General features: G+C 40.8%; 1 protein-coding gene and 1 long non-coding RNA gene across 2 annotated transcripts; one reads left to right on the top strand and one right to left on the bottom strand.

Annotated features, from left to right (window-relative positions):
- Positions 7083 to 8928, bottom strand: LOC110434547. The gene is made up of 2 exons (XR_002452061.1): positions 7733 to 8928; positions 7083 to 7643 (listed from the first exon to the last, which is right to left on the bottom strand). It is a non-coding gene; the product is annotated as an uncharacterized LOC110434547 (long non-coding RNA).
- Positions 11380 to 13990, top strand: LOC8085580 (cationic peroxidase 1). Its single transcript, XM_002451804.2, has 3 exons — positions 11380 to 11679; positions 12847 to 13062; positions 13192 to 13990. The coding sequence occupies exons 1-3, from the start codon at positions 11452 to 11454 to the stop codon at positions 13711 to 13713; spliced, it is 966 nt and encodes a 321-aa protein (XP_002451849.1). The 5' UTR covers positions 11380 to 11451; the 3' UTR covers positions 13714 to 13990.

Raw genomic sequence — 13990 nt, forward strand, 5'->3', positions numbered from 1 at the left:
CAGTAGTTTTCTTCTCATTCTTAGAAAGGATCTGTTCAGCATAGAACATCTGTGCAGCACGGTTACCAAGGATCCACGGGTCATCTTTGTATCTCACTTTACTTAGATCAAGAACTCTGACCCCATAATTATCCACTGTGACATGTTTATCTTCTACCCATTGACATCGAAACATGGGGATCTAAAATGTACCATAGTCTAGTTCTCATATGTCCTCGATAAAGCCAAAGTATGTAATAATATCACCAGTTTCGTCGTCTATGGCCTCGCATCGAACACCACTATTTTGTGTCATGCTCTTTTTATACTTAGATTTGGTATGAAATGTGAATCCACTTATGTCATAGGTTTGCCATGTTGTCACTTGGCGTGATGGTCCGATGCCAAAGCCTTGATGGTTTGTTCCTCAATTGTTTCCCCAGATGGAATATCCTGCTCCCTTAGCCATGTGTACAATTGTTTCTTGTGTTCCTTCATTATCCAATCATTCGTTTGCCCAGTATTATGTTCTCGAAGCTCATTCAAGTGTTGACCGAGCAAATGCTCCATAAACGAGAGCTGATGTAAGATGCTGTGATGTGCCTCAAGGACCGTATTGTAATCTGGCGGGATGAATGATTTCCGTCCAATCCTCCCACTTCCATGCAGCCTACCCTCATGCCTTGATGGAGGCAAACCTATTGCGACCTGGTCTTTTAGGACACTATTGCAGAATGGTCCTCCTAACTCAATTGCCTCTTCAGTACAGTACCCCTCTATCATGGATGCCTCAGGACGAGCACGAGTTGATACATAGCCATTTAGTATTGCCATAAAACGCTCGTACGTCCACATTTCATGCAGGTACATGGGACCCAATGCTTGTATTTGAGGAACTAAGTGCACCACAAGGTGCACCATGATATCAAAGAATGATGGGGGAAAACACATCTCAAACTGTGACACTGTCTCCACCGCGAATTGCTGAAGGGATTCTAACTCATCACGGTCAATTACCTTTTGTGTGACCTTATTGAAAAAATAGCACAATCGTGTGACTGCCATCTTCAAGAACACTGGAATGATAGCCCTTATTGCAATAGGGAGGAAAGTAGTCAGCATTACATGACAATCATGTGAGTTGTAGTTGGTGAGTGTAAGGTCTTTCATTGACACAATACTTCGTATACTAGAGCAGAATCCAGAGGGGACTTTCAAATTCTTCAACCACTCACACATCACATGTTTCTCATCTATGCTGAGGTTGTAGCTTGCTGCTGGGAGATGGTACTTTCTATTTTCTTGAAGAACAGGATGAAGCTCTTTTTTTATACCTAACTGTACCATGTCGAAGCGTGAATTGAGTCCTTCCTTTGTCTTCGTCTTGATATCTAGCAATGTGTCAATTAGGCTTTCAAACACGTTCTTCTGGACGTGCATACCATCGATCGCGTGTCGTATGTCCAATTCTTTCCAGTATGGCAAATACTCGAAGAAAATGGACTTCTTCTTGAATGTTGCCCCTAGAGTTGGTTTGACATCCTTTCTTGGTTTTCCATCCTTTGTCTTCTTTCCGAACACAAAGTTGATGTTGCTCACTATTTTGAAAACTCTCTGGTCTTTGCTATTACCTGATGGTGCATCTGAGTTCCTTTCATCATTATTGTCGAAGTACTTATCCATCTTTTTTATGCGGTACCTGTGCCCTTTTGATAAGAAGCGTCTATGCCTCATGTACACTATTTTCTTAGATGCATTAAGGGACACATAATGGGTTCCATCTATGCACACCACACAACCAACCTTTCCCTTGAATTGCCCTGACAATGTGAAGAGAGCAGGGTAATCATTGATCGTAACAAAAATAATTGCTCTTAGTGTGAATGAATCTTTGCGATACTCGTCCATCATTTCAACACCTTGTATCCATAACATTTTCATCTCCTCCATTAAGGGCTCCAAGAAAACATCCATGTCAACTCCAGGTTGGACTGGTCCAGAGATAAGTATGGTTAGCAAAAGGTATTTTCGCTTCTGCATCAACCATGGAGGAAGGTTGTAGATGGTGAGAATCACCGGCCATGTGCTGTGCTTGCTGCTCCTCTCAGCAAATGGATTCATTCCGTCGGTACTCAGTGCAAACCTAACATTTCTTGGTTCGCTGGCAAAGTCTTGATGGTTCTCATTAAAATCTTGCCACTACTTTCCATCGGCTGGATGGCGAAGCTTGCCATCATTTTTGTGCTCATCCGAAGCATGCCAACTCATTAGTTTTGCATCGTCAGGGTTAGCAAACAAACTCCTCAGCCGATCTATCACTGGAAGGTACCACATCACTAAAGCAGGAATCTTTTTCTGCGCATAATAATCAACCTCTTCTTTATCTTTGCTGGTGGGTTTTGAACTCTGCTGTGTCTTCTTTCGTTTCTTCCCTGCTGTACACATGGAGGCAGCACAATCCTCATGTCGATAGTCTTTATTTGTCTTATACCGACTTGCACCACACTTTGGACACTTATCCAAGTCCTTGTATTCATCACCGCGATATAGGATACAATGATTCCTGCACGCATGGATCTTCTCGACACCCATAGTGAGCGGACTGATCAGCTTCTTTGCATGGTACGTGTTAGCAGGCAATTTGTTCTCCTTGGGAAGCATGTCTCTGATAATACTTAAGAACGTATCGAATCCAACATCAGACAGACCATACCTGGCTTTTGCCATCAGTAGTTTTAGCACAGATCTCAACGTCGTGAACTCTTTGGTACAACCCTTGGACTCATCATACAGAGGCTCTTCAGCCACCTTCTTCAAGGCCTCCATCCCTTTCATTAATAACATTGATGGTTCAGTATGACGATGCAACATTGCCTCTAAGAATTCAAAATCTTCCGCGGCTGTATCATTTGGTAAGACATGAGTTCTGTCATCAGCATTTCTCCCAGCAAAACCACCAGCAGTAACATTTGGCACAACATGTTCACTTCGGTGTGTCGTGCAAAAACTGAAATCCTTCATCAAGCATGTCTGGACCGTCGACGTCAATATTCGCAGGGTCCCCAATTGTATAAGGTGCCGAGCTACCCTCTCCATACTTTGTCCAAATCAAGTAATCCTTCATAAATCCTCGGCATACCAGATGAGAAATGATTGCTTCAGTATCTTCAAAAATATTAATATTTCTGCAGTTGATGCATGGACAATATATGTGCTTCGTCTTTGTTCTCAAAGCATGGTTCTTAGCAGCATCAACAAACCTATGGACCTCAGGTATGTATGATGGATCTAGTCTTGATAAGTTATACATCCAGAAGGACCGCTCCATCATGAGCTGTGCAAAAATTAGTAAATTAATTGATCTCAATGCAAAACAAGTAGTTTAGGAAAATTGTCATCTAACCTTTCAAACAACAACTTGTGAAGATGAAAACCTCGGAGCTAACATTAAAAATAAAGACAAAACCCTAAGTAATAATAAAAAAACTAACAACTAAATCAAATTGACAAGGTAGAAAAACACCATTGATGGATTCAACTAAATATATACCTTGATTCACTATAATAAATTTGATAAGGAAACATGGAAATATATAAAAATACATATTGCATAATGAAATCAAATTTACATAAAAATGAACATCCTAAACAATAGAAAACTTATCTTTCTCTTTCTTCCCAAGCAAGGAAACACCATTCATGGAAAGCACTACATATATATTTCTTGGATTCACTAATTAGAGAAGAAAACATAGAAAAAAAGAGAGGAGAGACTTCATCTAACCATCTTAAGCAACCTCATTTGAGCAAATATAGTCCATACCTAGCTATTCTACTCTCTCTCTCATGGTGAAACCCTAGATCCAAAAAGTAGCTCTAATTGAGCAAGAGGGCACAAAAAGAGCCTTAAGAGGCATCAACTAACCTTTCTTAGCCACCTCCTTCTAAGAAATGAAGATCAAAACCTCCCCCCTTGTATTTTGGGAAAACTAGACCTCCAAGATGTGCTCCAATGGAATGTGGCTGCTACCTACAGTTCTGCCCGAGGAGGAAGAAGGGGTGGGGTATTTATAGAAAGAATAGCACAGGCGGTTTTTGTAAATCTTTTAACACAGGCGGTTTTCTTACGTGAACCGCCTGTAAAGACCTGTTTACACAGGCGATTTTTAATTCTTGCCGTATAAATTTACAACACAGGCGTGCTACAAGTATAACCGCCTGTGAAAATTTTTTGCCCCCGCCGGCTTAGAGCATCTGTGTACTAGTGATATATAGCATTACTACATGGTATTCAATATATTATATATATATATATATATATGAATTTGACTTGCATGTTATTTTGTTGCATTAGATATGGTAAACAATCACTAAGCTAATAGATGAAAAATAATAGAATATTTGATTACATTATAGAGACATAGGTGATCAAACAAATAATATATGTAGATGACTTGTATGTTAATAGATTAAATATTTAAAGTATTTCACATGATATAGATGACATGAATATTTTTTGTAATTAATATGAGATGACATAGGCTTAGTGGAGAATGATGTGGACAGTTTGCATGAAGAGAGAACATTTAGTGGGGAATGATGTTGACACCTTGCATGAAAAGAGAATTCATTTAGTGGAGTTTAGCTTTATAAGAGTATATGATAAGTGGCTAATGTGTGCACCTATTGTGAGGTTAAGAAATGTGGAAGATGAACTCCCATGTTTGTAGTCATGACACACTAACGAGGCCACCACATGAGTTCTGTGATGCCAGTGAATGTTTTTTTAGCACAATGCAAGGACAAGGGTCGAACCGTCAAGGACGGAAGAAGAGAGAGGTGGCAGATGTGGATAGACAAGGGGAAATGTGATAATGGACTGAAGAAGTTAGGAAGAAAGAAATTTTCTGCTTTTAATTTGGGCACTTCACCCTCTAGATCGACTTTACCATGCATGTTGGCGGAAAGGGTTCCTCGTTGGGCACTTCACCCTCTTGAGAATACCCCGCGCATTGTTGCGGGAATGCGGTGGATTACGTGACATGATGATGTGGACAAACAAAATACTTACATAACTTGCTGAGTGGACATTACAATTGTACGGCTAGTAGATTTTAGTTGTATGTGATAGTGCATTGTTTTGTTGGACAGCTTGTATGTTGAGAGAAATATAGTGACTTGCTGATGTCACCAGTGCAATCTGGACTAGAATATGGATTTCAAGTATAGAACTCATAACCCACAATATCCTTTGTTGGTCTTCTCCTCTTTTGGAAGGATGTTCTTTTGGCTATTCAACCATCCCACATAGGTAATAAATGGTTGGTAGGAAATGGAAAAAAAAGATTTTGGGAGGATAAATCGTTTGGGAAATGAAGTTTGGCAATACGCCCTTGTATATTATAAATGAAAGGGATCACTATTTCAGAAGCGTTAGATGGAGACAACCTGAAGTTGACTTAATTTTCGAAGAAATGTCTTTGAGAATTTGATGAACATGTGGTTCAAGTTACAAAGTATAATTGAAACCCTAAATTTGTCTACGGATGAATATCATATAATCTAGAGCTTCAGTTCTAGTTGGTGCTGTTATGCACAATTAATCTCTTTATGCCGTGATTAATTAATCATAGAGGTGTGACCCTCATTTTACGTCCAAACTGTGTGGAGAAGCTCCAAATTCCACCAAAAGTACAAAGTTCCCTTTGACTGTTAACTAATAATAGGCTATTAACCAAACATAACTTGCTAAAATAAGAAATTTGGATAATCTAATAACTTGTCTGTTTTGCAGTGAGCTAGAATCAATCTCCCATTTGCTCTTCAATTGTTCTGTGGCAAGGAGAATATGGAACTTGATCTCTGAGTTGCTGTTAATCAAACCAGGAGATGAATTTGAGTCGATTGCTCGCTTTTGGATAGTTTGCAAGATACATCTTATAACTAATACAATTAGCTCTGCTGTGCTATGGCGTCTTTGGAAATTACATAATGACTTGAGTTTTCATGGAGCTACATCATTAGAAAAAGAAGCTAATATAATGCTAAGAGTTGATGAATGCTAAGAAGATGGGCCGCGTTGCTCAAGCTGGAGATCCAAGAAAAGGTAGACGAAATGTTGAAGCGCGTGGAAAGAAGTACTCCCTCCATGTCCCTAAAGAATGTCATTTTGGACATTGATAGGGACTCTAAAAAATAACTTTCACCACTACTTTTTTGCAACAAAATATCTATAGAATATATTCAATATTATACTTTTATAAAACTACATTTCAATATGAATCTACTTACATCACTTTCATATTTTCAACTCAATTCAAAAGAATTTATTTATAGTCAAAGTTTAAAATATTTAGCTTAAGCTTAAAACTACATTCTTTAATTAGCAACATAAAAAGAGTCCACAACAACCGCCGTGGCCATGCTGCGAAGAGACTAGGGGGAGTGATGGATTCATCATTGGTCAATTGGTTGGTCCTAGTGCAGTGGTCCTAGTGCAAGTTCTTCTCGGGATAATAAGATTAGCTGCTCAACCCTCTTTTCTTTTTATTTTTTCTTCCTCTCATGTTTATCTTGTTTTCTTCTCCTTTTTTATTTTATCTCGAAGAACCACCCTTCTCTAGCTTATCTCGAAGACCCAATCGGAAAATTCCACTCACCTCCGACTACGGCAGGGAGTGGCTTCCCCTAGTGCCAAATGCACTCGGGGAAGGTCTAATTGCACTCGGAGAAGCCTTCTCCGAGTGCAATACTCGGGAAAGAGCCTCCGGGGTATCTCTTAACGGAAAAGACGTCTTCCCCGAGAGCCGAAAATCATACACTCGGGGAAGGCTTTCTCGAGAGCCGTTCTAGCACTCGGGGAAGAATTAATGTCGTTCGTTCTAGCACTCGGGGAAGAATTAATGTCGTTGGTTCTCAGCCGGCGCCGTTTCCTTCTTATTATTTTTTTATTTTCTTCCCCGAGTGGGGAAGCCACTTTGAAAATCTTTTTTATTATTTTTTGCTTTTCCATGTAAATAACAAAGCATATATATATATATATATATATATATATATATATATATATATATATATACATCATACACTACAAATCAACATTAATATATCACAAACCATATTTATATATATTTATATATCACAAACGACCAAATTTGTACGAAATTCACAATATATTACAAACCACACATTCAAAAGTACACATTATTCGAAGTTCACAAGTTCAATACATAAAAACGACTCCGAAGATGGCTCACGGTGACGGTCCAGTGTGCGATGCCGGCGAGGATTGGGACGCCCCAGCTTGTGATCCCGGCGTGTCGAAGCAGTGCAGGCATTATTTTTAGAATTAAAATACAAGATTTTTATCTTCTTGTAATTGAACACTTGCTATGGTAACGCACCTGTTGATCTCATCTTCTCTTAACCAATCTCTTACTATACGAAATCTGCACCAAACAACCAAGCTTATTGCAAGTATGTCTATTAGCTTTTCTGTTTTTCTGAAAATGACAAAAACAGCTGTTAAATTATAAAATTCATATAAAATTAAAACAATGTCTATGGAAGTGATAAATTTCAGGTTAGATAATTTATGATTCCTGCCTTGCCGCTACTCTTCATGGGCACGTGTGTTGCAATCGTATCCTTGAGCGTTGACTAGAAATCTGATGAAATAACAATCCAATTAACTTTGAGAATTACTTGTACACTAGACAAGCCATAGAATGATATAACTATATAAGTACTCAGGTACCTCGATATAATATCCTTGTAATGAAATTTTGAGGAACTGTTTCAACTTCTGATTATGCTTTTGCTGTGAATATTAATCATGAGAACTTAGTTCAACTTCAAAATCCTCATATATCATCAATGGATAATCTCTAAGTTCAGCTTTTCATTTTAAATGTAAGGACTAACTCCAACGTGCTCTAAAAAGCTCCAACATACTAAGTGTAGTAAACCTTGCCATAAATTAAATTTTAATACTATTAATTCATTTAATAAAATTTAAAGTTCAAATCTGGTACATTTATTAAGAAGGTAAAATAAAAAAAATAAGCACACACTCCATGGGGAGCGCGGCACCAGAATACACAACTAAAATTCAGAGCAACAGAGTAACCTGCTCAAGGGCCTGACATAAAACATAAAAAAGAGTGTGTAATTAGGAACTAGGCTAATTGACTAATTGACAGATTAGTTACACGAACTAGAGGGAACTGTAATCATGAAAGAACTAACTTTATGATTCCAATCTCTAAATATGTGAAACATAATATATACTAAACAAGTAGTAAATAAAATCACATGACGAGACGCCCTCCTCCTACACCATACACGCACGAGGCCTAATCCACACCGACTATAAACACCGGATTGAACATCATCCGAGTTCCCCAATGGCAAGATCCCATCAGCCAAACCCCAGTTTCTTAGTGCCCCAATTCAAATCGCCATTACCTAAATCGAGGTTTTTCATGCCGGAATCGAGATCCCGAGATCCTACTGCTGTAAATCCAAATCCCCATTACCTAAATCGAAGTTCTTTGTGCCGGGATCGAGATCCCGAGATCCCACCGCCGTCAATCCAAATCCCCATGGGGAGAGGAGGGCGCGGCCGTCGGCGGGCTGGGGAGGGGGCGCGACCGTCGCGGGCTGGAGACGGAGGGCGCCGAATAAGTGGCGGCGGCTGGCAGGGGCGCGGATCTAGAGGTTGCCGACCTGGTTGCGGCGGACGTCATGGGTGCGGACCTGCTGCTGCGGACGGCATGGGTGCGGAGCTGCTGCTGTGGACGGCATGGGTGCAGAGCTGCTGCGGCGGCGGGGCGGGCATGCGTGTGGAGCTCGGCGGCGCAGCGTGTGCGTGCGTGCGTGAGGAGCCGAGCGGGGGAGTCCGTGAGCGGTGCGTGCGTGCTGGTCGAGTGCGTGCAAGGGTGTTTGGGGCGGCTGGGGTGGGTCAGTAGTGTTTGGGGCTGGCTAGTTTTTTTAAAAAAAATTCTTCCCCGAGTTCTTTATCCTAACACTCGTGAAAAAACCTCTTCCCCGAGAGCCAGACAAGGCACTCGAAGAAGAATTTTTATTTTTTGGGTTTTTTTTACCCTATTTTTTGTGAGGTTTTCCCACATTATTTAAAACCACTTGTTCAATTTTGGGAAAATTTTAACCTTTTTTAATATATTTCATTAGTTTTTTCGTTCTGTTGATTTTTTTACATACTTCAAAATTGAACTACAGGTGCATAAATTAATAGAATTTCTTTATTCAAAAAATAATATTCATGATATTTGGTATATGTTGAGGCCATATCCAATAGCTCACATGAAATATCGAACATCTTGTTGTCATAACATGATGAACAACTTGTAGGAAAAGTGTTTTTAAATTATATAAAATTCGAACAAAATCTAAAAATCACGAAACTTGATTGGGTGTCATGTTATCACATCTATAGGCTATGGTAAAAATTTGAGAAGGTTTCAAATAAGGTGTCATGTTGGATGGTTAAAACTCAGACATCTCTGTATGTGATCATAAGTGATCACATGTAGAGATATCTGGGTTTTAGACATCTGATGTCACAACTTCTTCGAAAACTTCTCAATTTTTTACCATAGCCTCTACATGCAATAACATAACACCCAGACAAGTTTCATGATTTTTAGACTTCATTCGAATTTTTTATATTTAAAAACATTTTATCTATAAGTTGTTCTTCATGTTACGGCAACAAGATGCTCGACATTTCATGTGAACTCCTGAATACGGCCTCAACATACACCAAATATCATGAATATCATTTTTTGAATCAATAAATTCTATTATTTTATGAACCTGCAGTTCAAATTTGAAGTATGCAAAAAAAATCAAGGAAACAAAAAAAAACTAATGAAATATACTAAAAAAAGTTTAAATTTTCCCAAATTTAAACAAGAAGTTTTAAATAATGTGAGGAAGGCCTCAGAAAAAATAGAGCAAAAAAACAAAAAAATAAAAATTCTTCTCCGAGTGTCTTTCTTGGCTCTCGGGGAAGAGACCCTTCTCTGAGTGCTAGGCCCACGACACTCGGAGAAGCCAGCATTTTCTCCGAGAGCTATGTCATGGCACTCGGGAAAGGGCCTCTTCCCCGAGAGTTAAGTAAGGCACTCGGGGAAGATTTTTTTTTTATTTTTAGTTTAACGACACCGTTGAGTTAGGCCGCCAAGTAACACTTTTCTTCTTCTAGTGTGGCTCTTCCCCGAGTGTTACACTCGGGAAGGAGGGCCTTTACCGAGTGTTGCTCTTCCCCGAGAGCCAGGTATTTTGTGGCACTCGGGAAAACCTCTCTTCCCCGAGTGCAACACTCGGAGAAGATTGGCTTCCCCGAGTGCTCGATTTCTGGCTCTCGGGGAAGCCTGCGACACTCGGGAAATTTTGATTCTCCCGTAGTGCCTCCCTCACCTCCTACCACTCTACTGCTTCGGCATGACCGCACTCTGGTGCCCTACTTGCGCCTACCCGACCTACTTGTAGACTAAGGAGGCTCACCCTGTCCTGCCTATGCACGATGCTTCCTCCTCTTTCCCCGCAGGCCCTAATGCCCTATCCACGGCGGCCCCATCCTTTGTGCCCTTCGCCACAGCTCCCATACCCACGCCTCCCTAGTCAGGGCAAAAGGGTCTAGGTCCTGAGCTGTGACCAATGGAGCTATAGGGGAGCTGCTCTTTTTGCTCCATGCCATGCCGGTGCCTTGTGAGAGCGCAAAAAAGGAAACCTCAGATGAAAAACGTTTTAATTTTTCACCATTTGGTAAAAAAAAAGTGCTCCAAGCTGCTTCAAAAGTTGTTCGAGAATGGATCCTTACCAAAGCGCCTCTAATGTTCCACATATACGCGCACGTGCACATAGCCATGTCGTGGCAAGCGGATTGCAGCAGCCATGTGCGCTTTAGCAGCCAGAGAATAGCATTGCTGCCGCCAAGGCGTGCCTGCCGTCGCAAAAAGAAGGAACCAAAATTGGAGAACTATATTTGGTGGAAAAAGAACTTGGGTGGGTCGTGCACAAGCATGCCTGGTCGATCGTGAGTTCACGACTTCGAAATAAACAGAGTTTAATTAGCTGGCTAAGATTTCCTTCATGTACGAAATAATACGTGCTTGCGCTCGTATATATATTGTTATTTGGCTGAGCTGCGACGACATATATACTAGCTTAAGTCAAATGTTGTCATATATGGCCCTGAAGATCTTGTTCAGCTCAGCGCCAGCACAAGCCAAATATTGGAACATGCGAACACGTTGAAGGAAGCTGGAGACGACGATGACGACCTGCGGTGGTGCGCGTCTGCGTGCTGCCAGCAAAGGCATTTGTTCAAGTTCAATCAGGTATATATGCAACGAACTAATAAGTTGCTCTATAAATACAGAGACGTGTGAGCTCGTTCCAGCAGCCCCAAGGAAGAACCGATCCGTGCTAGCTAAAGCTAAGCTCGCCATGGCTGCTTCATCATCCACTACCACCACCGGCGGCCATTATATGTTCCTTGTCGCGCTCTCTCTTCTCTCCTTCGCCGCCTACGGGCAGCTCTCGGAACAATTCTACGCCGCAAAGTGCCCGTCGTTGGATCAAATCATCAAAGCAGAGGTGGATCGTACCTTGTCCGTGGATCGACGGATGGGCGCCTCCCTCCTCAGGCTCTTCTTCCATGACTGCTTTGTTCAGGTATTCTTTTATCTTATTATATTACTACTCCTTTAGCCTAATACCTAGACTCTTTTGTAATATATTTAAAAATAAAAATTTTGAATAAAAGATAGAATAAGCACTATATATATTTTCAATATAACACATGAAAAATTATAGCAATTAATAAGATTAAAAGTTGAAATATAAAGTATAGATTCATGGTGTCAAAGAAAATAGATAAGCTAGCTTATGTTTCAACTGGCTATATATCATGCTAGAGAAAAGTTAAATCCTAGATATTCTAACTAGAGATTCCAATAACAATAATGAAACCTCCACATTAACCCTCATGATACATGTTAGAAGAAACAAATCCTTGAAATTCTCACAAAATTATATTTACTCTTGACCTTCGAATTAGTGTACTCTAATAATTAATCATCATTGCGCTCGTGTACGTGAGTGCCTGTGTTTATAACTGGGTCTCGAAAAAAAAGGTCAAGCAATTATCCACCGATCTTAAGTGACATGGTGCATGTATAACTGTTACGCTAGCTATTGTAGTACTTAAGAGTGCAACCCTAGCAGCCTAAAATCTTTGATTTTAATGAGAGACAACATGAGAGTTTATAAAAGACACAGTATGCATAAGAGTTTGTCTAATTAACCTGAGGGGTAAACAAAATATGTTGCCACTAATAAAACTGAAATTTGTAAAAAAAACAAAATTTATTATAGATTCATGGAATCATAAGAGACATGGGCTGCAACATAAGCCATCATATATAGTTAGGCTAACGTCTATTATAACTAAAAAATGTATATTCTCAACAAAGAGCTATCTTGCAAAGGAAAAAAAATTGATACAAACGAAAAAGAACATATATATTGAGATTATTATCTACTATCTACTGATCTGTATATACAGTTTCATGCAATCTACCGATGATCTACCTATACATATATACGGCACTACAAAAATGGTGGAGTTCTCCTAGTGTTTTTAGTTAGTAATAAAACACTACCACTAGTCAAAACACTAGGGAATCCTCACTAGGAGGTATTTACTAGGGAAAGTTTATACTAATTTTTGAATGCTAAAACACTAGGAAAACCCCACACTACTAGGAGAAATTGAAAAATCTGGTTGTGCGGTATATCATGCACGAGCATGACGATGCATGGATGCCATTGGTCGTGCAGGGCTGCGACGCCTCGGTTCTTCTGGACGACGACGCGGCAAAGTCGATCACAAGCGAGAAGACGGCCGGCCCGAACGACAAGTCCCTACGCGGCTTCGACGTGATCGACCGGATCAAGGATCAAGTCGAGGCAGCCTGCGGCGTCCCCGGCGCCCGCGTCGGCGTTGTCTCCTGCGCAGACATCCTCGCCCTCGTTACCAAGCAAGCCGTCATCTACGTACGTAATTAATTTATGATTGTACACTAATTACAAAATAAACAAAAAAAATCCTATGTTAAATTTTAGCACCTCTAACCAAACACGCCCTATAAAACGGCTTTTGATGCATGCGCTATATATATGCAGCTCGCTGGACAACCAGGATGGGCTGGATGGTCGTTGTTACTCGGCCGGCGTGACTCCACGACGGCAAACAAGGATGAAGCAAACACCGTCCTCCCGTCGCCGAACTCAGAGCTCCCGACGCTCATCGAGGCATTCAAGAACAAGAATTTCACCGGCAGAGAGCTGGTAGCGCTGTCCGGCGCGCACACCATCGGCGTGGCGCAGTGCGGCAACGTCGACGAAACCCAGCGGCAGAAATGCATCGACGCCAATAACAACAACACCTTCCCGCTCGACGACGAGACGCCTGTGGACTTCGACAAGGGCTACTACGATAACCTGCTGCGGGACAAAGGCTTGCTGCACTCGGACCGCGTGCTCGTGGACAGCAACGATCTCAAGCTCCTCGTGCTGCAGTACGCGAGGAGAAAGGACCTTTTCTTCAAGGACTTCGCCAACGCGATGGAAAAGATGTCGTTGATGAGCGTGCTCACCGGAACTAATGGCGAGATCAGGCTCAACTGCAGTAGGGTTAACTATTAACTTTCTTTCTTATTTTGCCGCGAACCGGCACCGGCCGGTGCTACGAGTACAATGATCGAGTGTGTGCGCTTGAATTTTTTAAGTTTTTTTTTCGCGACGAAAGAAAAATCATATTAAATAATAGTAGGATACATGCATACGTTACAAGCACTCTGAATTAATTGTATCCATGCTACGGATAGTTCTAGATCTTAAAGCCAAACATGTACGACACTTTGCAGTATGGATAACCGCACAGACAAACACTCGTCAGAAGACTTCTTTGTGTTTTAGATAA

The sequence above is a fragment of the Sorghum bicolor genome, chromosome 4 (genome assembly GCF_000003195.3).
Source record: "Sorghum bicolor cultivar BTx623 chromosome 4, Sorghum_bicolor_NCBIv3, whole genome shotgun sequence".
In the NCBI taxonomy this organism is placed as follows: Eukaryota; Viridiplantae; Streptophyta; class Magnoliopsida; order Poales; family Poaceae; genus Sorghum; species Sorghum bicolor.

Coding starts and splice junctions, on each gene's coding strand:
- LOC8085580 (XM_002451804.2), top strand. CDS start 11,452: ATGGCTGCTTCATCATCCACTACCACCACCGGCGGCCATTATATGTTC. Junction 11,680..12,846: donor TCCATGACTGCTTTGTTCAG/GTATTCTTTTAT, acceptor TTGGTCGTGCAG/GGCTGCGACGCCTCGGTTCT. Junction 13,063..13,191: donor CCAAGCAAGCCGTCATCTAC/GTACGTAATTAA, acceptor ATATATATGCAG/CTCGCTGGACAACCAGGATG.